We start from the raw sequence: 27,643 nt of genomic DNA on the forward strand, positions 1-27,643 counted from the left end.
GAAATGCTGAATGACCTGCAGATTCTTTCCAGTTTTTTCTGAAAACCAGAAATAAAAGTAGATTCAATACATTTTGCCTTTTTCCAATATTTTGGTTTTATAAATTTCTGATTACAATCTCTTCCTGTGCAAAATAATATCTATAGATAGACACCCAAAATTAGGCATCGCAAAATAAAATTTTACCTTCAGCAAATTAACAATGTAACAATAATCTAATAGAGTATTGGGTTAGATTAAATTTCATCATGTTTGTCTGCATCACTATATCGCACAATGTCTAAAGGATTCATATTTGGGAAATCAGACAAGACAAACATTTTGAAGCGTAGACAACAAGGAGCAGAAAATCCAGTATTATGTGATGGCAATGAATGAGTTTGCAAAGAATAATAAAAGTAATAATGTTATTTGAACATGAAGTTGAGATAAGTGTGATTAAAAAGTTGAAAATTAAAATATTGGATTTTTTGCATCAAAATTCAAAGTAATGATGTCCTGATCTACTTTAATTCTGGGATAGCTATAAGTTTGTTTGACTGAAAAGAGTGGAAACATAGTAAAGTGGCATAAAAACATCCATGACTGTTGGCAGATAAGAAGCGCAATTAAGACAAACCAAGGCAAATTACCATATCTTTCTTTGAGAAATACAAGTGGGGTGCCTCAAAGGGAGCCATCTAAATACACAAGTGCAGAAAATAGATGCAAATCCATAGATATTTTTTAGCAAATACACATACAATTAAATGAATTCAAGAAGAACTGAATTTTCTCTGACAGGGTGCTAAAATGTACTTTTTCTTGGGATGTGGGCACCACTGACAAGGCTAGCATTTTTTGCCCAGGCCTAATTCTCGCAAACCGAGCTGGGTCAATTCAGGGACAGGTTAAGAATCAACCACATTGCCGTCTGTCTGAAGTTACATGTAGACTAAACTAAAGTAAGGACACCAAATTTTCTTCCCTCAAAGGACATTAGTAGATAAAGTGAGTTTTATTACGTTGATCAAAGTTTTCATGGCCACCATTACGAGGCTAGCTTTATATTCTAGAATGATTAACTGAATTTAAATTCTACTAGCCCACATGGCAGGATTTGAACCAGAGCATTACGTTGAGCCTATGGATTCGTAACATTACCACTATGCAATTTATGTTGCGAGGAGATTTGTTCCAAACGTTATGCTTCTTCATCTCAACACAACTTCAGATCAAAAGTTAGTTTGAAGGAAAGGAAACATCCAATCACCTGTTACCACAATTCATCGTACTGTCCACCCTCAAAATAGATTGGTGTATGTTTTGTCAAGCGATCAGGAATGTTACTCAGAAAGGAGAGCGAGAGCAACAAATGCTAAACCTTGTCAGTAATGCCCACATCCTAAGACAAAAGGAAATTTCAGCAGCCTTGTATCATGAGAAAGCTAACAGAGGAAATCCAATTCTTAAATTAATTTTGGATCTTTTGGAACATTATTTGAATAAACAGATTGCGTAGCACAGAGAACACTGAATGGCCTGGTGCAGTGTCAATGTGTTTTGAAAGTAGCAGGTATCTGATGGAAAGCTCACTCCATTCACACTGTCCTCAATTGCAGTTATGAATGCAACAGGGTACATATTACGTCTGGATTCCAAAGCTGAGTCACATCAGACATACTTATCAAATGTTTCCAGTAACAACATCAATCAATATAACACTAGGAAGCAGGTATGTCTAAGTAATAAAATACATGAATTTTATTGCAAATCACATAAAAATGACCCAGAAACACTAAAAGTATACTCAAAACCTCATTACCTCTTTATCTTCAGTAAGCTTCGATAACAGGTAAACCAACGGATCCACGTTCCGTATATTTATTGATTTTAGCTCATCATACTTCCTAAGAAATTCCTCAGGGGTTCTTGAAAACTCAGCTATTTTTACCTGTCAAATAAAAATATTAAAAATGCATTTTTTTTTAAGCAGTGTACACAACCTTACTCTGTTCCCTTTTATTCAATCGGCCCTGTAGACTTGTCCTTGGCGACAGAAGTCCAATGTTCAATTTCTCTTTCTATGCACCAATACATCCTTTGTTTAGCAATCCTTTACTGCAGCACAGTACTAGTAGCACATAAGCATTCAAACCCAAAATTCAACTTTGTCACCTCATTCAAAACAGATGGAAACTATTCAGCCCATCAACCCTGTGCTAGCATTTTGATAAAGTTATCCAATTAGTCCCACTACTCTGCTCCATTCCCATAGACCTGCAATTTTTTTCCAAGTACATATCCAACTTTCATTTGAAAATGATCACTGAAACTGCTTTCACTAAAATTGTCTGTTCATGGAAAGCATTCCAGGTCATAACTATAAAAGTATTCCAAATACAGCAATTCAAGTTCCGAGAAAAATGAAGCAAATACTCTGTGGACCCACATTGGACATATTACCTTTGCACTATGGGAGGACACAGTAGTTGTGACGTATGGAGTTCTATTTTTTTGAAGAAGATCAATGTACACTTCAGCTCCATCTCCACCACGAACTCGAAGCAAACTGATCAGTTCATTTACATCATGATGGATTCGAAATTCACTCATGATTCTTTCCTATGAAAACAAGAAACTGTAAGAAACTGCTGAAAAAGTCCACTGAAAATGTTAAATAATTTCATTATATAATATTGCACCCTAACAACAATTTATTTCAGTACTATATTTTTCAGCCCAATATTTGGAAGGTTAATTTTAATTCCTTCAAGGAACATATTTAAAACAAAGAAACCAAAACTAGGGAAGTGGCAAATCTGACAAAATATGGAAACAAATGACTATGTTCCAAATCTGCACTTTGAGAATCTCAGAATGGGTGCAGCATACTTAAAAATGACATTTGAAATTTGCAGAATTGTACTTGCAGATACATTTTGTTCAAAAAGCACACAATCTGTAGGCAGTCAATATTTTTTATAATCCATGTGACATTATATAAATTTCTGCTTTGGGAACAGAACCAGTCTGACTCAAGATTGGAATACGTACTGACTCTAACTTCACACCTTTTATGCATTGTCTGAGCTGAGATGTCACCGTCTTTTATAAAACCTTACGTTATCTCAGGAATGTGACTTAAAAGTAGTTCTGGGATTTACATATTAATGAATCAAAACCTGCAACCCATTCTAAAAGATGAAAGACTTCACAATAATCTAGCTTTGTTCAATATATTGCATCACCACCACAAACTCAAAGCAAACTGATCAGTTCATTTACATCATGATGGATTGACTATGATCTTTTGCTTTAAATTCTATGTGCTATAATGCTACTCTACTAGCTACCTGACAAAAGACCAGTGCTCCAAAAACTTGTATTTCAAATAAAACTGTTGGACTATAACCTGGTGTAGTGCGATTTTTAATTTCACTCTAACTCTAACCTTTATTTAAGAGTTATTTATTAACTCAAAAACAAAAATGCTCTGGATTTCTGGCAGCTGAGATACATTAAACAACATTAGTATTGAAACAAAAGATCCTAAAAAGACAAAATATTTCGGATAGGAATCACAAGTATAAAGTAAAAGCTTAGGACAGCCATTCCATAGATTTACATCTATGACACTTACATCTAAATCGACTTTGCCTGAACAGGTTTAAAATTCTCTCCAGTCATTTACCCAAGATAAAACTGTACACAAGCATGAAATAGAAAGAGCAACAAATTGTTTATGCATTCTATGGCTAACTTTCCACAAGATTATGAAATAAACTACTTGCAGGTTATGACAGGAAGCACTTTGCTGCTGTGATTTTTAAAAAATAGGCTGAGTTGAAATTAAGAATCAACAATTCTGACTATAATATTAAGTATACAGTTGATTACAATCTTAGGAATTATAGCTGACAACTCTCCACATGCAAATAACAGCCTAAAGTCATTAGCAAATTGTAAGCAGTGAGCTTTTCCCAACTCTCAGCAAGATACTGTTCATTCTGGAACCACAAAGTTCTTCAGTACAAATCATTTATTTGAATACGAGCATCTACAGTCCATATTTTAGTAGATAGACGAGCATCAACTTGTGCATAAATTATCACTAACGGTTAAATTTTAAAATGTACATTCTGTCCACAAATGTCTTCTTTATAATGCTATAATCAGTTAACTAAAATAAGCTGCAGCATTAACTGAGGCACAACTGAAGAAAACTTTCAAATCTTCCAATCTAGAAATTCATATTTAAAAATCCAATAACTGCAGCGCAGCATATACAAATGAAACAGGCTTGAAAATATAATACACACAATCTGCACAAGTTGAGTAGAATTAATTCCTACTGTCTGGATCCTTTAGTGCTATGCTCAGTGAGCCAGTGTATATATCATTCTAATTCAGAATCTGTAATAAATTTATCTCACCTTGTACTGGTGAGAACTGGGAAAAATGAGTGGGGTGGTTTCCTCAAACACTGGGAAAATCATTTGGAATCTCCCTCCCTTTCAATATCTAGTCTAAAACCTTCCAGCCTTGATATCCTCTATTTCCATTCCTCTCTTTATATTCTTAATTTCTCTCTCTCCATCACTTTAAGCTCTTTGTCACTCAATTCTTGTATCGAGTTTCATATTTCCTTCTTGATCTCTGTTACTGGGATTGTGTAATGTCCCAACTTCAATGATCATTTATGCTGTATAAACAGAGCCCTTCATGGTATAAAGTCTCAATTTTGGTACCTTGATCTTAAGATGGCACCAACACTGTGTGACACCTTGCAAGCTCCCTTAAGCAAATTTAACTCTAATATTTCTTATAACTGTTCTACACTTTTAAACTTAAATTCTGAATCTGTGCAAATAATGCTGATCTTGTTAATGTTGATCTTGCCTAGCGCACACTCTGTACTATGTAACTTGTATGCCTCTGTCTAGGTTTTCTTTAACTCCATGATTGATATGTCCTCGCTTACTATGATCTGCCTGTATTGCTCGTAAAGAAAGTTTTTCACTATACATGGTACATGTGACAGCCAATGCAACAACAATCCATTTATGAATTCACAAATAGGATAAATAGACAAGTCTTTTCCCTGGTGTGGGGGAGTCCACAACTAGAGGGGAGATGGGAAAGATATAAAAGAGACCGAAGGGGCAACGTTTTCACTCAGAGGGTTGGAGGGATATGGGCCAGGTGCTGGCAGGTAGGACTAGATTTGGTTGGGATATCTGGTCGACATGGACGAGTTGGACCGAAGGGTCTGTTTCCATGCTGTACATCTCTATGACTCTACTGCATCTTTTTCTGATAAAAGTTTCAACATTTACACAAGTTCAAGGCTAGATACCAATTTGCTGAAAAGAACCAATTTTACTTGAGTCGCAGAAACCTTCTAAACTTGCACTGCCTACAATAAGGCAAGACCCCTGACCTTCTGTACAGCTGCGATTTGAGAAGATTTGTAGCACAGGTTGTAAGTTTGCTCACTGAGCTGGTAGACCTGGTCTCAGACTAGGTAACATTGGTGAGCCTCCAATGAATCGTTGGTACTCTCTCCCGCTTGCTATTTATACCTTTGTCGGTTGTGGTCGGTGATATCACTTCCGGTTCTGTTTGAGAGCTTGGTAAATGGGGTTCAAATGTTTGTTAATGGAGCACATTTGAATGCCAGGCGTTTGAATGTTTAGCCTCTCCCAGGATTGAACTGGTGTGCCTCTTCGACCATTGATAGTTGGTCTTGTCTTTTGGTGGGTTAGTTTCATTCAGGTTTGTCACAGTCATTGCAGGGTATTTTGTATTTGACATTCGTTCTGCTGGTTGCTGGAATGGAGTCCTTTAAATTCATCAGGAGCTGTTTTGGTGTGGTGGTAGGTTTGTGGGTTACCATGATGCCTAAGGGCCGTAGTAGTCTGGTCGCCAACTCCGGGATGTTTTTGACGCATGGCACAGTGGCTAGAACATCTGAATCTGTTGTGCAGGAATCAGCGGACTGCACTTATCGGGTACCCGTTGTTCCTGAATACATTGTATAGGTGTTTTTCCTTGGCTTCTTGTCGTTCCTGAGCACTGCAGTGTGTTGTGGCTTATTTAAATAATGTCCTGATGCAGCTCAGTTTGTCGGTGTTGGGATGATTGCTCCTGTAGTTGAGTATAGGCATGGTGGGTCAGTGGTTAGCACTGCTGCCTCACTGCACCAGGGTCCCAGGTTCGATTCCAGCCTCGGACGACTGTCTGTGTAGAGTTTGCATGTTCTCCCTGGGTCTGCATGGGTTTCCTTCAGGTGTTCCGGTTTCCTCCCACAGTCCAAACATGTGCAGGCCAGGTGAATTGGCTATGCTAAATTGCCCGTCGTGCTAGGTGCATTTGTCAGAGGAAAATGGGACTGGGTGGGTACTCTTCCGAGAGTTGGTGTGGACTTGTTGGCCCGAAGGGCCTGTTTCCACACCGTAGGGAATCTAATCTAGTCTGGTCAGTGTGTGTGGCTTTCCTGTAGACACTGGTTTGCAGTTCTCCATTGGCTTTTCGTTGTACTGTGACATCTAGGGAGAACCTGCTGTCCTCTTCCTCTTTGGTGAACTTTATATCGGGAAGGATGTTGCTTGTGGGTTTCTTCTAATTTGTTGCGTTTCATGATGACAAAGTTGTCATTCACACAGTGGACCAAAGCTTGGGCTGGACCAAGCTTTGTTTGTAGATCTTATCGTTGAAGGCAAAATGAGTGGTGAGGCACAGTCTACTAGTCTGAGGACGCTGTCCTTGCTGATGGAGTTGGTGCTATCAGATGTTTGCGTCCTTGGTTCATCTAGCAGTAAGGCCAGTGTTTCTTTGGCTAGGGTGATGTTCCTTGATGTGAATAGGGCTGTCATGTCAATGGAAACCATGACCCTGCCAGTCTCTCCCTTGGTTTCTTTGATGATGTTAAGGAATTCCTGGGTGGAGTGGATTGAGTCTTGTACAAGGTGTTTCAGTTTGCATTGCAGTTCCTTTGCTGGTCGATATATCAGTGTACCGGGAAATGAGACTATGGGAATGGGGGGGGGGGTGGTTGGGGCTTGTTTATGTATCTTTGGTACTCCATAGAGACATTCAATCCAAAAAAAAATACATAGGACAAACTGGCAGGAAACTAGCCACCAGGATACGCGAGGACCAACTAGCCACTAAATGGCATCACTGATATCCATACACACAGACGAACAGGGACACCAGTTCGACTGGGACAGCACATCCATCCTGGGACAGTCTAAACAAAGACAGGCACGGGAATTCCTAGTGGCCTGGCATTCAAACCAGAACTCCTTTAACAAGCATACAGATATGGTCCCCATTTACCAACTTCTGAAAAATAGAACCGGAAGTGATATGACCCACCATAACAGACCAAGACACACTAACAACAAACGGGACAGAACACCAACGATCACTGATGATGTTATTTAGTGTGGTGACAAAATGTCTGAGAACAAATCTACCAGCTCAGCGAGCAATCTTACTTACTTAGCTTTTATTCAAGTCAGAGTCATAAAGATGTACAGCACAGAAACAAACCTTTCGATCCAACTTATCCATGCTGACCAGATATCCTAAATTAATCTAGTGTCATTTGCCAACACTTGGCCCACTTCCCTCTAAACCATTCCTATTCATATACCCATCCATATGCCTTTTAAATGTTGTAATTGTACAGTCGATCCTAGTACAACAACATGGCAGTTCCACTCTCATGCAATCCATGTTATTAGAAAATGGTGTAGTGGCAGCACAATTTAAACTAATAGGGCTGGAATCGCATTATAACCAAAACAACGGTTTGAAAGCTTGCATTTTAGAAAGTGTCCCCAATTCGTCATTCATGTTGTAGTGAATCCGCATTAAGGAAACATGTGTTATAGTAGAATGACCTGTACCAGCCTCCACCACTTCCTCTGGCAACTGATTCCATACACGCACCACCCTCTGTATGAAAAGGTTGCCTCTTAGGACCCTTTTAAATCTTGCCCCTCTCACCTTAAACCTGGACCCTCTAAATCTGTACTCCTCACCTCAGGGAAAATACCTTGTCTATTTTCCCTATGATTCTGTAAGGTCACTCCTCAGCCTCCAATATTCCAGGGAAAACAGCCCCAGCCTATTCAGCCTCATCCTATAGCTCAAATCCTCCAACCCTGGCAACATCCTTGTAAATCTTTTCTGAACCCTTTCAAGTTTCACAACATCCTTCCGTAAGAGAGACCAGAACTGCACACAATATTCCAAAAGTGCCCTAACCAATGTCCTGTACAGGCACCATATGACCTCCCAATTCCTATACTCAAACGCTCAGAACAATAAATGAAAGCGTACCTAATGCCTTCTTCACTATCCTATCTACCTGGGACTCCACTTTCAAGGAACTATGAACCTGCACTCCAAGGTCTCGTTGTTCAGCAACACTCCCCAGGAGCTTACCAGTAAGTGCATAAATCCTGACATGATTTGCCTTTCCAAAATGCAGCACTTAATTTTTAACTAAACTAAATTATCTGCCAATCCTCAGCCCATCTGATCAAAATCCTGTTGTACTCTAAGGTAACCTCCTTCGCTGTCCACTACACCTCCAACTTTGGTATCATCTGCAATCTGTAAAACATTGCTAAACATTTTACAAAAACGTTTTACAAATTTCTTTGACATGGTGACAAAAAAAAAAGAGGGTGATTCAGGTTAGATCAGGGCACAGTTTAAAAATAAGGGCTCTCCAATTTAAGATGAACATGAGGAGAAATGTTTTCTCTCAAAGGGTCGTGACTATGTGGAATTCTCTTTCCCAGCCTGTAGAGAAGCCAGGACCATTGAATATTTTTAAGGCTACATTAGAGAGATTCTTGACTGACAAGGGCATTAAAGTATATCAGGGATTGGCGTGAAAGTGGAGTTGAAGCCAAATTTGCTTGGACATAACCTTGTCAAATAACAGGGCAGGATTGAGGAACTTAATGATTCACAGATTGGGAAAAGAAAATCTTGATCCAAACAGCAGATCTTAAGCTGTGTCTTAAAAGGTGCAGAATTTAGGGATAGAATTCCAGAGACTATGGCAAAGTAGCTGCAAGAACAGTAAAGCAGTCAAAATCAGACAAAGTGCAAGATGGTCGAATTGTCAGAGTGCAGAGATCTTGAAAGCTTGAGGTAAATAAAAGCAAATTTTTACGGTTGCTGAAAAATCTAAATGACAACAAATGATGGAGAAACTCAGCACGTGAACTCTCAAAGACTTTATTTTATTTCCAGCTACCGTTTTGCTTTTACTTACAAAGATTTCGTGCTTATTACTGGAGGCTTGAAAGAGCGGAAAGCGATTTAAAAACAAGGTTTCATTTTTTTTTTAAGAAAAACGGGGAAACCCGAAAGAGGTGAGTGCGCACCTGCTGTAATAATGCAATAACCTGCACTGGGAAGCAATTGCTGCACGATATAAAAACGAGGCCCTGAAGATTATCCCTTCAGATATAAATACCCTGACTGTGTGGAGGGGTGACCGGTCTGCTCCAACTGTACCCCAAGGCAGAGCCTGGCAATGCCCCTTAGCTCGCTCAGTGAGGTCAGCTTGATTTTAGAGCGGGGAGCTGGCCTCCCCTGACAGCAGCCCGGCCTGTTTACCAAAACAAACAGACGATCCTGGGAGGGATCGCGCTCTGTTTCAAATATACTCCCCCTCCGCCCACGGGGACAGAGGCCCAGGCCGCTCCCGACAACAGTTCATCCCGCTCTCTGCCCCGGGCCGGGAGACCTCACCTTTCAGCCGCTCCACTCGAAGCAATGAGACACCCCCACCCCGCCACCTCCTCCAAACAAGTGCAACCGCTCCGCCGCTTCCCCCTGGAAAACCCGAGGCGCCGCCGCTCCGTTCCACCCGGCCTTTGCACATAAAGAAAGAGGAGGGAAGAGAGTGAGGGGGTGGGAAGAATGCTTGGAGAGGCGGCTGCTTTCGTCGGGCGCTTGGACCCAGACGGAGACGGCGAGTGGGCACGCGCACTGAACCCGCAGTCCTGTTGGCAGTTGCTGAGCATGCGCCGTGATGAGGCTGCCGGCCCGATGGCGATTGATGAGCATGCGTACCGATGAGGCTGCCGGTCGCTGTGCACCCGCTTGAGGCTGCAGTCTCAATGGTGGTTGATGAGCATGCGTACCGATGAGGCTGCCGGCCGGCTGAGCAGGCGCACTGGGCTGCCGGTCGCTGTGCACCCGCCTGAGGCTGCAGTCTCAATGGCGGTTGATGAGCATGCGTACCGATGAGCCTGCCGGCCGGCTGAGCAGGCGCACTGGGCTGCCGGTCGCTGGTGGGCGGAAACCGGGCTGTCTCCGACTAGGCCAGACCCCGGCCCGGTGGTACTGGAACCAGCAGTGGCGTGCGCTGAGGGCGGAGGGGATGGGGCGGCTCGCGAGTCAGAGCTGGGGCCGTCACCTTTTACTTTCAGATCCAGGAGGATCTTCCTGCAGAAGGAGGACGAATTCTTCGAAGTAGGTGGCGGCACATGAATTAAACCGAAACCCTGTGTCCCGGGGGTGGGGGGGAATGTTGGTGTCCGTCCAACAGCAGTGAAACCGGTCCTCACTGCTGTTTGTGTCAACTTGCTGTGCGGAACTTGGTGTGGTGTTTCCTTTATAAGTGAGACGTTGCATCTCTCTAGCGCTTTTCACAATTTCAGGGCATCCCCAAGTGCTATGCAGCCCCTGAAATGGCTGAATAACGCAAGCAAGATCCCACAAGCAGCAATATGATTAGAACCAAAACGTTCGAGGATTTCCTTTCTGATAGCTTTCTCTTGGAGGTCAGGTTTGATGAAGGATCCAAAAAGTTGAATGTTTGCAGTTGTGGAGAGGTTCAGTAGTTCGAATGCAGGCGAACACTCCAGTTACGTAGAATAGAAGAATCACAGAATTCCTACAGTCTGGGAACAGGTCACTTGGTCCAACACTGATCCTCTGAAAGCCTTGCCCTATCCCTGTATTTCCCATGCCTAATCCACCTAACCCAAACACCCCTGATCACTTTGAACATATGAGCATGGTCAATCGTACTACCCTGCACGTCTTTGGACTGTGGGAGGATACTAGAGCACCTGGAGGAAAGCCACACAGACACAAGGAGAATGTGCAAACTGCACAAAGACAGTCGCCCGACGGTGGCCATGATTTGGAGGAGCCAGTGTTAGACTGGAGTGGACAAATGTTAAAAATCATACAATGCCAGGTTATAGTCCAACAGGATTATTTGGAAGCACCAGCTTTCGAAGCACTGCTTCATCAGTTGGTTGTGAAGCAGGACTATAAGACACAGAATTTATAGCAAAAGAGTAAGTGTCATGCAGCTGAAATGATGTATTGAACAATCCTAGATTATTAAGTCTTTCATCTTTTCGAATGGGTTTGTTGCTTTTGCTTCTTTAATATGTAAATCCCAGAACTACTTTTAAGTCACATTCTCAGGATTGCTTAAAGTTTTATATCAAAAGGTGACATCTCAGCTCAGACATTGTATTAAAGATGTGAGGTTAGATCTGTCTGCATCCCAGTCTTGAGTCAGACTGGTTCTATTTCCAAAATGAAATTTACAAAATATTGCATGGATTGATTGCCTGCATTGGGTGCCTGCAGGTTCTGCATTTTCTTCAGCAAAATAGAATGTATCTGCAAATATCTGCCCCAGGGTGGAATCAACCCCAGGTCCCTGGTACTGAGAGGCAGCAGTGCTAACCACTGAGCCACCATTCTGTTAAGTATAAGAACTATTTATGGACATGAAGAGGTTTGTAGTTTTAAAAAAAACTATAGATCTATAATGTTCAGTTTATACTGAGCCAATGCCTTCTAATACATTTGTGCATCCAAGTCAGCATTGTGATGAAGCTGCTCCTTTAACAAGGTTGTACTGTCCTTGCCTTTTTATTTCCAAAGTGGTCATAAACGACACAGACTCCGAAAAGTCTGGGGTTGAAGGGTTTTAGGGTCAATTTGATAATAGCTAACAGATACTGTCTCAGGCAGAAGGCTTTCAGGTTTTAAAAAGGAACACTTGTACAATGAAAGGGGACTGGCCAGATCTCCCAGCTCAGCTTTCCTCTCATTTGGTTTGTTTTTTAGCAGTAATGTGGGGAACCCAAGTAAGCAGATCCAGACTGGTTCTCTCTGACTTCTCTCCTGTAAGAACCTGTGTTTGATTTTACCTTTTGTGCCAAGGGATGTTTATTGGGATTGTTGCAAATATTTGGAACAGCATCATTAAGTTGGGATGATTTGTTGGGTTTTCAGAGAGGCTACGTTATTCGTATTCTGTTTTCTGTTGTTTGTGTTTTATTTAGCAATCTTGTAAATAAATTCTGTTGTGCTTAAAACTAAGCGGTTTAACCAATGACATTTTTCCTGGAATATCCACTTTACACCTGCTTAAAACTAGCAAACCTAGGATCTGGGCTACCTTCTTGAAATATTTTGAGGAGTCTGGCCTGGTCCATAACAGATTTGGGGCTGTTTGCGCAATTTGTACTGTAGTTCCAAATTGGGATTCAGGTTGTTGGACTCGAAGGCAGATAATGGTAGACATTAGTATTTTTTGTCTGGGTATTGAATTTGGTTGGTTTAAACAGTGCTTGGGAAAGCAATGGCTCTTTCTGTCACCAAGAGTTTTCTAGGGTGGACAAAGTGACTTTGAGGGTTTTGCAAAAGGTGATTAAGGCCAAGCTGCTGTAATTAACAGACAAGCTGGAGCTGCCTCCTTACGTGAAGAAAGGAGAGATAATTACAGCAATAGCTCAATATTTAAATTTACTGGAAACACATCAGCTGGTTGGAGGTTGGTTAAGGAGGAAGGGCCAGATCTTCTTAAACTATGTACCTGAAAAGGTAAAGTTTATTCGCATAGTCCAGGAGCAGCAGGTAAAGAGGTTACAATATTAAGAGAAACAGGATCCTCTCATCTGTGATGCTGAAAGGACTATTGCCAGAAAAGATACTAGTAATGGGAATTCACAGTGAGACAAGAAGTGCTCAACTATGTAAATGGAGGTTAGAGTGTCCAGTGAAGAGTGGGGAATTTGTGGTAGGAGTACAGGATAAACTCTCAGCTCCAGGAATACAGTTTGTCCTTGCTAATGATATAGCTGATTCACCAGTAGGAGTGTGTCTACTGTGGTTGAAAAGCCAGTGGAAATTCAGGCAACTGAACTATTGCAGGGCACATATCCTGGAATTTTTCTTGACTGTGTGGTAACGAGATCAAAGTCACCAGTTGAAACATGAGAGACTAAAGAATACAGATAAGAAAGTTGAAGGGGAATTTGCAGAGACCCTGTTTGCAAGTTTTGAGAAGATTTGTAGCTTACATTGAGGTTCTGGATGTAGGTTTGCTCGCTGAGCAAAAGTTCATTTTCAGACGCTTCGTCACCATACTAGGTAACATCATCAGTGAGTCTCTGGATGAAGCCCTGGTGGTATGGCCCGCTTTCTATTTATGTGTTTAGGTTAATGGACTACTAATGGCCAGACACAGTACAACAAGCCATAGACATTAGACAGCGACAAACACAGAAAATGAAAAAACTAGACAAGCTCACACAAAATAACAATACAGACAGTACAGAAGCTTGGATTTTAAAAACTTAACTGACCGACCCTTAACAGACACTGAGAAAGCTGCCTTAGTAAGAGGATTAAGTTACAACTTCCAGGATGCGGACAAGAAAGATAGCTGAGCTTTAGAAACAACACTGAAAGACAACCAACTCTCAGAGGAAACCCTGCAAACCATCAGACAGACAGTTGCGCCAACATTAAACAGGAAAAAGGAAGGCAACACACTCTATACACAAGAAAGGGAAGCGCTAGAAAGACTAAAGAAAGATAAAAATATTATCCTACCTACAGACAAAGGATGCTTGACAGTCATTTTAAATCAAAGAGACTACATTGAGAAAGCAAACTCACTACTTGCAGACACCAACACTTAACAACAAGTGGCAATAGACCCGACCCCACAACGAGAGAACTGAATCACAGCCCTACTCAAAAACTTCAGAGATCTGGAGAAATAGATAAGACTGACTTCCAAAATATGAAAGCAGACTGATCCAACACACCACGCTTCTACAGATTACCCAAAATTCACAAACCAGGAACCCCACTCAGACCCATAGTCTCACTACCTGGAACACTAACTTACAGATTGGCTAAGGAGCTACACCAAAGACCAAAACACTTATTGGAAGACACGCTCCACTTCATCCACTCCACCCAAGAATTCCTGAAGACCATCAAAGACACCAAGATAGAAGAGGACAAAATAATGGTCTCCTTTGATGTAACCTCCATCAACATCAACCTGACCAAGGAAACACTGTCTACCCTATTAGAAGTACCAAAGACACATACACCAAACGCCACCAACTTCATCAGCAAGGACCATGTCATCAAGCTAGTGGACCTATGCCTTACCACTCACTTCACCTTCAACAACAAAACCTACAGACAAGCTAATGGAACACCCATGAGATCTCCGATATCAGGGTTATAGCAGAAGCGGTAATGCAGAGACTCGAATAAACAGCTCTGACAACCATTCAGTCCAAACTTTGGGTCTGCTACGTAGATGACACCTTTTTCAGCACTAAAAGAAACAAATTAAAGGAAACCTTCAAGACTATCACTAATACACTTACTGGCATGAAATTCACTAAAGAGGAGGAAAACAATAACAAACTGCCATTCCTAGATGTCACAGTAGAGCAAACAGCCAATGGGGAACTTCAAACCAGCATCTACAGGTAAACAACACATACTGACCAAATACTGAACTACAGAAGCAATCATCCCAACACCCATAATCAAAACTGCGTTAGAACATTATTTCAATGAGCCACCACACACTGGAGTACAGAGGAACTATGAAGAGCAGAGGAAAATCACCTATACAGTGTATTTTAAAAAAAAGTGTACCCAATTGTTTTAAAAAATTCTCAAGGTCAGGTTCGTAGGAGAGTAGTCTGACACAGAACAAACGACCAAGAGGCGAGTCTGCTAGAATATGAGCATTTTATTCCCCGCAGCGTCGCCACAACCAGGTCTCATACTTACAACGGGTCTGGCTTATACTCACTCTACATGTTACCGGAACTGGGAGCCGTCAGTTCTCGTAGAGCGGTTGCCAACAACCCACGCTCGGCGGTTAAACGTAACCCCGGAGCAGACTCACCGAACTGGAGACTTTTCCAGCTGATATACTCTTTTCCAGATATAAACATTCATGTGAACAGCAGAGCAAGGCTAAAAAACACATTCCATTCTGGTTACATACAGATAAGAAGATTCACACGGGGAGGTGTGTAATAAGATTCACACGGGACTAAGCAACACCTCCATTCCGGTTAGATTCACACATGTATTGGGACATAATTTTTAACCGTTTCACCACATTCCACTGCTTGGCCCAATACATGTGTTACATTATGATTCACACATGTATTGGGACATAATTTTTAACCGTTTCACCACATTCCACTGCTTGGCCCAATACATGTGTTACATTATGATTCACACATGTATTGGGACATAATTTTACACCACACCAATGAACACAGTCCGCCGATTTCTCAGCAACAAGCCCCAACAAGTAGACAAAACACGTCCAGAAACCCTAGCCATTCTTCCCTACATCAAAGACATCTTGGAAATGACTGCCAGGCTACTCAGACCTCTTGGCATCATGGTAGCCCACAAATCCATCAACACACCAAAACAGCAGCTAATGAACTTGAAGCACCCTATACAGACAACAAGCAAAACTAATGTTATTTACAAAATACCTTGCAAGAGCTGTAACAAACACTACATTGGACAAACAGGCAGAAAACTAGCCACCAGGATACAGGAACTTTAACTGACCACAAAACAACATGATCCACTCTCACTAGTATTCTTACATACAGATGAGGAAGGACACCACTTCAACTGGGACAACACATCCATCCCAGGGCAAGTCAAACAGACATGTACGGAAATTTCTAGAAATACGGCATTCCAACCGGAACTCTATCAACAAACACATTGAGTTGGACCTCATTTTTCACCTCCTGAGGAAAAGAACAGGAAATTATTTCACCACAGGACATGGCATCACCAACCCAAAGAAACCTAGACACATAAATAGAAAACTGGCCAAACCACCAGGTCTTCATCCGGAAGCTCATTGATGATGTTAACAAGTATGGTGATGAAATGTCTGAAAATGAACCTTCCAGCTCAGTGAGCAAACCTACATCCAGTGACCCTGTTTGATCAGATGATTGAGACAAGCCAGGAGCAGATAGATGACAAAGAAGGCATCTTTAGCTCAGATAAATTGATTGAATTACAGTAGAAAGATGAAAACTAAAGTGATTGTATCAAAAGGCATGCACAGAAAAATAATCTGAATGTATCCTTGATGAGAAATAGCAGAATTTCATCAAATTGTATCGCCAGTGGTAATAGAAAGGAGGTGAGTGGTGCACAAGCTACCTCAAAAGGGTCACTTAGGAGTGAGAAAAACTCAAGCTAAAATACAAAAACATTTTTTACTGGCCTGGGCTGCACAAGGATGTAGTTGAATTTTGCCAGACATGTCATCACAGGTAATTGGAAAACCACAGGCAGTAATAAAACCCGCACCTTTAATCCCTATTCCTTCATCTGAGGAACCTTTTACAAGAGTCTTAACTGAATGTGTAGGTCCCCTACCTCAAACAAAGTGGGAATCAGTATTTGTTAACAAAAATGGATGTGAGGACTAAATTTCCAGAAGCTGTTCCATTATGCAATATCACAGCTAAAAGGATTGTAGAGGAATTACTCAAATTTTTCACTAGTTATGGACTACCAACAGAGATACCATTAGATCAAGGGTCAACTTCACATCAAAATTATTCAAGGGAATTATAGACAGCATTTAAAAGTATCGCAGCATACAATGAAACAAGAAGCAGACAAGAAATCAAAAAATTCACAAATTTTGCTTTTGGGGATAAGGTATTCATTGTTTCATTGTATGCTGCGATACTTTTATCGCAGCATACAATGAAACAATGAATACCTTATCCCCAAAAGCAAAATTTGTGAATTTTTTGATTTCTTGTCTGCTTCTTGTTTCATTGTATGCTGCGATACTTTTAAATGCTGTCTATAATTCCCTTGAATAATTCTTCAAGGTGGCTATCGATGCAAATGATGTGGGTGTCAGTGCTGTGCTCTTGCAAGATGACAACGAAAAGGTATTTCTCCAAGAAGTTGAACATTCATCAGCAGAAATATTCAATGTTTGAGAAGGAGACTTTGGTTTTGGCATTATTACATTTCAGTGTTTATGTTACCGGTTTCTGAAACAATCATATGCACTGATCATAACCCGTTGAAATTTATGGATAAATTTAAGGACAAAAATACCAGACTGTTTAGATAGATCTGTTGTTATAACCACTCAATTTGAAAATTTTGCATGTGGCAGGCTGAGAAAACATAATTGCTGATGCATTGCCGAGATTTGAATTCAGAAACAGAAGCAATCGGTGACAGTAACATAGTTGTGGATGTTTGCACGTTTATAGTCAATGTGATGTATATGTGTGTTTTTGAGTGCGAACAATTTAGGTTTAAGGGGTTTTAAAATGAAGCCACCTTTGGATATTGATGGTTCATTTTTTTAAGGGGGGAGGTGTAATGAAGCTGCTTCTTTAACAAGGTTATGCTGTCCTTGGCTTTTTTTTTCCAGAGTGGTCATAAACGACACAGACTCCAAAAAGTCTGGGGTTAAAGGGTTTTAGGGCCAATTTGATAATAGCTAACACATACAGCCTCGGGCAGAAGGCTTTCAGGTTTTAAAAAGGAACACTTGTACAGTGAAAGATGGGGTGGTCAATTCTCCCTGCCTAGCTTTCCTCTGGTTTAGTTTGGTTTGGTTTTTAGCAATAGTGTAGGAAAAAATGCTGCTGGACCCAAAGGAACAGGTCCAGTCTTTTACTCTCTCTCCCTGACTTCGGTCATGTAAGACGCTATGTCTGATTTTACCTTTTATGCCAAGGGATGTTTATGGGGATTGTCGCAAGTATTTGGAACAGCATCATTAAGTTGGGATGTTCTGTTGGGTTGTTGGAGAGGTTACGTTATTTGGTATTCTGTTTTCTGTTGTTTGTGTTTTATTCAGTAATCTTGTAAATAAATTCATTTTTGTTTAAAACAAAGTGGTTTGATCAGCATTTCTCCTGGAATATCTACTTTACACCTGCTTAAAACAGCTAGCAGGTGTAAAGTTAGGATCTGGGCTATCTTGAAGTGTTTTGAAGGGTCTGGCCTGGTCCATAACAGCATTAACCAAGTTAGCCAACCTGTTAAGGGTCAAATTTTTGACTTTTGTTAAATTTACTAGAAAGCAATGTGAACTGTATAACCTCCGAGCTAGATACTATTTTTTGGATCATGAGATGATGAGCAATATAATGCAGCCAATTTGCATCGATGCCTAGCTGGCACTTAGATAGTGACTGAAAGGATTGTCACGCTGCAACAAATATGTTTCCTTATCCTTGGAACTAAATTACCTTCAAAATAAATGGAGTTAAAATTTGTTTTACTGAAGATAAATTAAATCTCATGGACAGCTTTAGCCGATTGTTGCATTCAGTTACATTGTTATATATTGTTTTTAGTTGTAAAGAAAAATTATATTCTGACAATATGAGCATAAAGTAAAAGGCAAAACGTTACTATGGGATGCCTTATTGGATGATTTGCTGGCAGTCAAAACATGGAGAGTGTGTCCTTGGCTAGTCAGATGTTGTGATAAGTTTTAATGGATGCTATTAAGGTAGCACAGTTGATAGCTTTGTGTCGTCTGATTGCATTATCTCCAGTTGGGGTTCACTGTCTCATCCAACAGTTGCACACTGACTTGGTGTACCAGCGCATTACTGTGTTTGATCAGTGTTGATAAAATTAGCCAATAAATGTATTGTTGCTTACCTTCTGCTACAAGAAGGTAGTGGAAGGTAAGCAACCTTTATACTAATAAGAATTAAAGTTTGTATGTAACTGACTAACTTTTAACTACTAAAATTAGCACTCCTCAAACCAATGATCTACATAAAATAATTTAATCTTTAATTTTGTTTTAGGATGGCGATGTCCATAGACATTTATATCTGCAAAATTCTATAACAAGTGTGGGAGAAGTAGAAAGACCCAAGTAAGGAAAACTGTTTACTTTTGAGGATTCCTGCTTTATTAACTGTATTGTACCAAAGCTATGTTAATTTTCCCTTATTCCTTTCATAAAGAATTAACTTATGTATATTTGTCTATGTGTGTTTAAAACAATCTAGGGTTTCTGAATTCTGTTGCCAAATAGCTGGTTGCAGTCAACTGTTTGATGCCTTAGAAAACTACGAACATCATTATAATACATTCCATCGCAATGTCTGTTCCTCCTGCAAGCGCTCTTTCCCTTCCAGTCATCTGCTAGATATTCATATCCTGGAATGGCATGACTCGTTTTTCCAAATTCTGGCAACAAAACAGAACATGGTAAGTGATCATGAAACTCTAAATCCTGAGTTGTTCACTGGTGTCTGTTAGATCTGTCAGTATTTGTGTGCAATGTATTGAATTGGCTGAATGCCGTGCAGATCCACGTGCACTTATCTGTGAACAGAGACAGGATGATCCAAGCAGAGGGAATCTCAATAATTTCTATACAGTGCAATACAGTGATGATGCAATACAGTGATGATGTACAATTTAGATACTGCCAGCTCAGGATATATTGTGACCGTTGAGGGAAAAAACGAGAGCAAATACTTTGAAAAGATATATCGTTATACAGATTAGTCAAGATAAGATTATGGGAAAAGAACTGTGTACGAATCGTGCATTCAAAGTGAGGGCTATTTAGGAGCCTTTCTATTCTTCCCTAACATCAGAGATTGCGTTTGTAATTGCTACTAGAATCAAAGGTTGTAGCAATTCCATAAGGAAACTAGGTTATTAATAATATGAGAGGTGAGGTTTCATGTGAGGTTAAATAAAGGAAAGTTGACATTAATGTTCCCACGGTGTTATTCACATCCTTATTGGTTCATATTCTATCAAAGAACCCATGGCCCTGACTACTACCTTGATCCACTGAAGAGGATTTGAGGAGATTTATATTTGTGAAATCTCTGGATATTCAACAGTCAGCTGGAGTCACAAACCCACTTGATACTTAGCAAAACTGAAATTCTTCAAGAGGAGGAGGAATAAGGCTTGGTAGTACTCAATGCTTTTCATACCTCTACTATGCAGAGTAGTGGTCTTATGGTGGTGGTGGTAGTTTTAACTAATTCAATATAATTTATTAAAACCTTGGTATCCAGGCCAACAACACAAATTATGACCAACTTACAAAAAACTGCTGAATGTGGACTGTAAGTCTCGGTCTACAAAGACATGCAGCAAGTTATCTATCTACCTTCCATTTTGTGAAAGAGAACTCAATTAAGTCACAACTCTTGATTTTTCAAACTTGGAATACCAGCCTTTGATCCATACTTTGTGCGATGCAAGCAAACATACTTTTTAACTTGAAAAAACATTGTGAAAACAACTTTAGTCAGTCAACAACACCAGCAAACCCTAGTCTTTACTGACGAGAGAGCACTTTACTTAATTACCATGATTTAAGGACTGTCTAATCTATGGCACAGAAAACCTTTTCTCACATGACACTTGTTTTTTCTAACTAATGAGCTTGTTATTGTTTATTTTTTTGTCCTGTAACTTGATTCGAATGTTTCCCATGGTGGCTGTCACCTCTTGCCTGATGAATTCTCCTTTACTTTGCAGTATTTTAGCATTGTCTTTTTGGTGATTTTTAATTGTGATTTTGTTGCCCTTTAGGGGAAGCAATGATACAGTGGTAATGTCACTGGACTACTAATCCAGAACACTAGGCTAATGTTCTATGGACATGAATTCAAACTCCACTATGGCGGATGATGTGATTTGAATTCAATAAAATTCCAGAATAAAAGAAGCTGTCCTCATAGCAACTTATGAGACTATTGTTGGTTATTGTAAAAACTGATTTGCTTCACTAATGTTCTTTTTAGAGAACAAAATCTGCCATCTTACCCTGGTCTGGCCTAGGTTTCACTCCAGACCCACAGCAATGTGCTTGACTTGTAACTGTCCTCCGGGCAATTGGGGATGAGCAGTAACTACTACTATAACCTGCAATGCCCACATCCCAAATAATTTAAATAGTATCGCAGCCGATATGGATCCAACAGTCCTTCAGTGATGCACTGAAGTGTCAATCTAGATTATATGCTCAAGTCTCTATTAAACATATGACCTTCTGATCATTGCCAAATCTATAGTTAATGTAATCAGTATTTTCATGGTGATTAGACATGTAATAAATAAGGAAATAAAACTACTTGGTCAGTTAAAGTGAGGGATTGACACAGGTAAAAGATAGATGCTGCACAAGTGTTAATTGATTAAATCACTGACCCTGTGCCCAGTTGCAGCAGGAAAGAAATGGACAGCGTGCTTCATGACCATGAATGTATTTAGATTATAGAATGTTTAATATATTAGTGTTGCCAAGTTGGTTGTTATCTTCTGTCTTTAAGAATGTAAATGAAATGTCCACTAAGGTCATTGACGTCTGTTAGATTGATTTCCTTTCCTGGAGAACCTTTTGAGAATTTTCATGGGCATGCTGAGCAGATTTCCTATGATAGTGTGGGAAGATTCAAAGTCATGACCCTTCATTGTCCCCAAGTTGGGATTTATTTGCCACAGTCCACAGGGCAATATGAAATTTGTCTCCAAATTCATGCCATCTTACCTCCTCATAGTGTGTCCCTAGAAAGATTCAGTATGTTTTTAAGTGAAGTGCTTTCTTTGATTTTCCAGTATCTGTGTTTGGTAGAGAGTTGTACAGAAAAATTCAAGGCTTCCAGTGACCGGAAAAAGCATATGATCAAAGTTCATGGTTATCCATCTGACTTTAGATTTGACAAACCAAAGAAACCTAAATGGTAAGGACATTTTTCCTTGTGTGGTTTGCACTACACTTGTGGGGATAAATTAATAAACTAAATAAGTGTAGCATCTCAGTAATACACCTATGGTTCTCAAATATATTCCTTTTCAATTGAACTTCAATGGCTTATTATCTTAGAATGTATTCTAGCTGCTAAACAATCAGTTGATATTTCTTTGCCAGTTTTTATTACAGGACATTTCTTGATAAACTTGAGGTAAAGAAATTTCAGTTAATGCTGCTTAAGCAAATCCAATAAAATCATAGAATAACACAGCACAGAAAGAGACCATTTGATCCATCTTGCTTGCACTGGCATTTTGGCAATATTATTGAATTAATCACATTCTCTTTCCCCCAAGTCTTATACTTTGTTATTCAGATATTTATACAATTCTCATTTTGAATGTTAATATTGAATCTACAGCCACTCACTTTCCAGTCGGTGTATTCCTGATCGTAAGTGCCCATTTTGTTTAAAAAAAAAAATTTGCGCACTCATTGTTGTGAGTTTCTTGTCACTGGAAACAATTTCTCTTCCTTTGATCTATAAAAACCATTCACTTTTTGAACATCTTTCTCAAACCTTTCCTTAACCTTCCCTGTTCTAAGAAGGCCAATGCCAGTTTCTCCACAGAACTGAAGTCTCTCAGTTTTGGTGCCCTCTAATAGAATCAGTCCCTTGCATTAGGCCCTTGCTTAAATCCCAAAGTTTGTACAGTGCCCAGAACTGAATAGTATACACCAATTGTGGCCTAACCAGTCTAAGTAAAGTATAACTTCACTTTTTTTTACTCTGTACGGTTAATCGTACAATTAACAATTAAGTAGCAAAGTCAGGATTCCTTTTTTAAAAAAACACCCCACTCCCTATTTACTGCCATGGCCTAAGATTTGTATGCATAAACCTCAGATCTCCCTGGTAATGTAATAAAATTGTATGATCCAGTTACTATTGCTCCTCTGCATGCTTTCTCCTAAAATATTTTAAATCTCATCTTAGCATTGAATTTAATTTGCCACATATCTACCATTTCATCAATCTATATTCTCTCCAGAAATCTGATACTATCTGTCTTACCATTAATTACAGTTACAAAGTTTAAAATATTGTTTTATATACAAGTCCAGTGTGCCTGTATCAAAACGTTAGTAGTCCTATTACCAGCCCTTTGGTAACACCATTGAATAATTCCCTCATCCTGAAAGGCTGCCAATCACCATTATTCTCTACTTTCTGCCCCTTAACAATGCTGCTACTGTCCCTTTAATGGGCTTTAATTTTTGCACTTAACAAATTCCTTTTAAAAGTTTATAAGCACAACCATCTTCATCAACCCACTCCACAACTTCATCAAATAACTCAATTCAAGTTAGTCAATCACAACTTGTCTAAAACACCACCATGCTTGCTTCTATTTATAAACTCATGCTTTGCTATGCGCTAACTAATTTTGCTTTGGATTATCCTAATGTCACTCCTTAGCCAAATTCCATTATAGGCTGAATTTTTTATCTCACAAAAGCAGTTCTAATAATTATTCAGAATATATGCATGCATGACATATTAGCATCTCAATTTTGAGAAACTGAGTCACACACAGAAACATGCATTATATACATAGAATTGTGAGAGTAATCCTTCATTGCTGTTGGTTGTGAGGTTGAGTATCACCTGAAGTTGTCCCTCATTATGGTGGTTGATGTGTTTGCCCTGGATCACCTTAGTGATTGCATCTACAGTAAGCGTTTGCAGCTAAAGGAATTTTAGATCCAAATGAAGGAGCTGCAGAGATTGAGCCACATCAGGGAAGGGCAACATTAGCTTAACACTTGGCTCCAGGATGCAGTCAGAGCCTTCAGACCAGTTCATTCAAAATCAAATTTGTTCTGTGATCAGGATCAGGAAGGTGTAACTTCAGGTGAGGCAAGTATGGGGTCACAGAGAGTGGTGATTGAGGAGCTTCAACCGCTGCAGTTGTCCAGCTGCTGAGATTCCTGCAAGCTATATGGACGAGGCTAGGGATTACTAGGTAGAGTGAGGCGACTGCTCCTATATCTTACAGTCTGTAAGCCTAACCCTAGCCACCAAACCAGAAGGGTCCTCATGCAAGTATATTTATTTGATCTTCAGTTTTTTGGCTCAATTACAGCCCGAAATTAAATCCCCTAGTCTGATGGCAAATATGATTAGCACTGAATCCTTGCAACAGCCACAGAGCATTCTAGGAATGAGATGTAATCTGATTATAGATCCTAATGACATATAGGAATATGGAGATAGTTTAGGAAATTAGCATTGTCATAGACAATTAGCCACGATCTAAATGATGGGAGGGGTTTAAAGAGCAGGGTAGTGTTTTGCTGCTCCTATATATTCTAAGCAGCCCAGTTCAGCTTAGCCACGTGACACTAAATGCCTTAGTCTCAGACAGGCTGTGTTTCTATTCCCATTTAAAAAATAAGTGCTAAAGATGAATTTGGAGTCATAGACCCACTTTGGTTATGCTACTCTTCAACATGACAGTTCAGTAAAATAAACATGTTATTTTCTTCCCTGCCAACAGCAATCAAAAGAATCAGAGTTCACATGACATAGAAATGGAAACATCCAGTTGTCAAAAAGAAGCAAATGATACTTTCTGCAGAACATCTACTGAATTAATGGATTATGCACCTGCAGAAACAATGGAAGCTGACAGTCCATCAATGTCAGAAGAGAAATCCAGTATTCCCAAAGTGCAGCAAAGGCCTTCCTTCTCTTACAAGTTACTATTCCTCTATCATCTTAACTTTTACTTTCTAAAATAGTAGGATTGTAAGCATTAAGTACATATTATCTCTATTTAAAACAAATAGAGTAAATTGCGGTCAACTTATATTGTCATTTCAATGTTAGCCAATGTGTGATTTTTTTTTTAAATTCTATTCATCATATAAAATATACAGGTTGGAACAAAAACAATAATTGGAAATTTGAAATAAAAACAAAATAAGTGCTGGCTAAACTCCAAATGCCAGGCAACATCAGCAGCAAGAAACAGAATTAACATTTCAGGTTGGTTGAACCTGAAATATTAACTCTGGTTTATAATCATGTTGGGAGGATAAAATGCCAAAAGTTATAGAACTTTTGCAGCCGTTGTGCAGTTTCTCACCTACCCTACTGCATGTTTCCTCCAATCCCTTTCAAAGCTGCTAAAATTCAGCCGCACAGGTGCTATCAGTCCTCCAGTACCTCGTTCAAATGACAGTTAGTGAGTATATGTACTTAGTGAGTATTTACTTTGAGAGGTGTCAGAACTGAACCCATGTCCTTGCCTGGCATCAAAACATTTGCATTCCAGCAAGTGTGATTGAGGTCACACATAGAAGTGGGAACCTGGGCTGGGCTTTTATTTTATTCCACTTCCATTAACATAAGTCCCGAAGCCAGTTTACATAACCACAGTTACCTTGGTTGAGATGTGGTAACTTAGTAAAGACTGAGAGAAAAATCCTGATCATTCTTGATCTCGATGGCTCATTTTTCTATTTTTTTTTCTTTTTAGGGTACCAACAACAATTTGTTTTGGCCATGGATCAGTACGTGGCTTTAAGAATACAAGGAAAAAGAAGTGATCTGTATTTCGAAATAACTCGTCGCAGGAGAGTTCAACATTGTACTATTTACCGTCAAAGATTTCACTTCTAAATATGAACTTGGAAGAACATTTTGTCACATTTCTCCTCGTGGATTTGAAGAATCTCAGCCTCTAAGAGGCAGTCTGATGCAATTATTAGTCATTGGGGACACATGTTTTCTTTTAAAGAGATTGCACTTCTCAGAAAACATATGTATTTATTAATTACTGCCTAAATAAGTGCTTTTCATTTCCATCCATTTTTATTAGAAACTAATCATTTCCAAGCCATTTCCACTATTTTTGGGATATTTCAAATAAAAAAGTTGAAATTAGATTATACCCCACGTGATTTCAAATGAGATGTTAAACCAAGGCCCAGTATGCCTCCTCATATGGATTAAAAAAAGAGCCCACAATACTTTGGTGAGAAAAGAAGTGGAGCTATCTCTGGTCTCCTAACCAATATTTATCCCTCAATCAACGTTCTGAAAAACATCATCAGGTTATTATCACATCGCTGTTTGTGGAATCTTACTTTGTGCAAATCGGCTGCTGCAGTTCCCACATTACAAAAGTGACTACACTATAAAAGTACAGCAAGCATTTTATTAACTGATACCTATGGGATGAGGAGTGTGCCAATTGATCAAATGTTCCAGATAATCAAGAGGTACACATAACCGCAGTAAACCTTGATGAAGCGAATCTTTGAGACATCAATATCTCTCAAAAAAAATCTACGTAAAAGCATCATCACACCTAAAATCAATGTAAAAATCCACAGTAAGTAATAGAAATATAAGGGGAGGGGGAAACACATCTGTTATACTTTGTTTACAGCATAAATATTTGGGCATGTTGTTATTTGAGGTAATTATTTTTACCAGTTTATCAAGAGTGCTGGTTGATAAGGTGCCTGTTAAAAAGGTTTGCTCTAATTCATTGGCTTTGAGCTCTCAAGTGCTTTGAACTATCTGTTGGTCCTGAACGATGCTGTATCAGTGCAAGTTTTATTTTAATTGGTATCTTGCAGTCTAAATATTAATTTCCTGGTTATATTTTCAGATAGCTAAAAGGTACAATTTTTTTTGTGATTTGATTACACGTTTGTGGTTCTTAACAGCGGAAAAATATTGAATATGCCAACAACTCATGTTTCTGCTGCTTTGCTCATTTGTTTTTACCAAATGAATCAAAATACATTTGATTTATTTCTGTTTATTATTTGGATATTCTTTATTAATAGGTAAGTCCTAATTTTGAGTTTTTAGTCCAATGGGTACTTGTCGCAGTAAAATCCAAGGAGGAAGAGATGTAACAAAGTGACGGGCTAACTGCAATAATGATATCGTTATACATAGATGGATATAGTTAAAAATATTTTGCACAATGTATAAAATATGCAGCTGGCCCAAATTTGTAACAAAAAGAATTTGTCCTACTTTTAGTTATAGACTGAAATAAAGAAGATAATCATTTCAAATGAAAAGGCTGAAATGTGGAGTTGAAGTTTATCAGAGTAGCCATGATTTCTTTAATGATGGAGCAGAATTGATGGGCTGAATGGCCTCCTTCTGCTCCTATTTCCTATAGTCATATTAAATTAAAGCAAATTGCTGCAGATTCTGGATACCTTTAATAAAAACAGAATGTGCTGGGGGGACTGAGTAGGTTTGGCTGCATCTATGGAGAGAGGAATAGAGTTAACATTTTGAATCAAATATGATTCTTCAGAAGTCTCATGGGTCCTGAAATGTTAAATCCGTTTTTCTTGCTACAGACACTACCAGACTTAGTGGGTTTCTCCAGCACTTTGTTTTTATTTATGATAATTGAATTAACCATATGAAATATAGAATGGGGAAAGGTGTCACAGGAGCAACAATAAATTCAAAACCTGCAAATTGAGCTGTATATGTCTGAAGTTATTTCT

At 39.4% G+C, this 27,643-nt stretch overlaps 2 protein-coding genes across 3 annotated transcripts in view; one reads left to right on the forward strand and one right to left on the reverse strand.

The window, feature by feature from the left end:
* tubgcp2 (tubulin gamma complex component 2) overlaps positions 1–9,962 on the reverse strand; it is a 49,916-nt gene extending 39,954 nt beyond the window's left edge. Inside the window, exons 1-3 of one of the 2 annotated variants that reach the window (XM_043678879.2) lie at positions 9,766–9,957; positions 2,446–2,604; positions 1,805–1,933 (exon numbers count right to left, since the gene is read on the reverse strand). In XM_043678879.2, the coding sequence (XP_043534814.1) occupies positions 1,805–1,933; positions 2,446–2,595 (279 nt within the window). In that variant the 5' untranslated portion in view covers positions 2,596–2,604; positions 9,766–9,957. Of the gene's footprint in view, positions 1–1,804; positions 1,934–2,445; positions 2,605–9,765 lie in introns of both variants that reach the window. The other variant, XM_087982431.1, reaches the window with a different exon arrangement.
* A 304-nt stretch (positions 9,963–10,266) lies between these two features.
* On the forward strand, positions 10,267–27,618 carry znf511 (zinc finger protein 511; the record flags this gene model as incomplete). The annotated part of the gene is made up of 6 exons (XM_087982297.1): positions 10,267–10,491; positions 19,167–19,237; positions 19,374–19,575; positions 21,955–22,079; positions 24,652–24,852; positions 25,636–27,618. Coding segments are annotated over 6 exons (894 nt in total), but the record flags the coding sequence as incomplete, so codon positions are not given.
* Positions 27,619–27,643: the final 25 nt, after the last annotated feature.

Source organism: Chiloscyllium plagiosum, unplaced genomic scaffold, assembly GCF_037043375.1.
Source record: "Chiloscyllium plagiosum isolate Xiang-an unplaced genomic scaffold, Cpla_swu_hap1 HiC_scaffold_43, whole genome shotgun sequence".
Taxonomy (NCBI): domain Eukaryota; kingdom Metazoa; phylum Chordata; class Chondrichthyes; order Orectolobiformes; family Hemiscylliidae; genus Chiloscyllium; species Chiloscyllium plagiosum.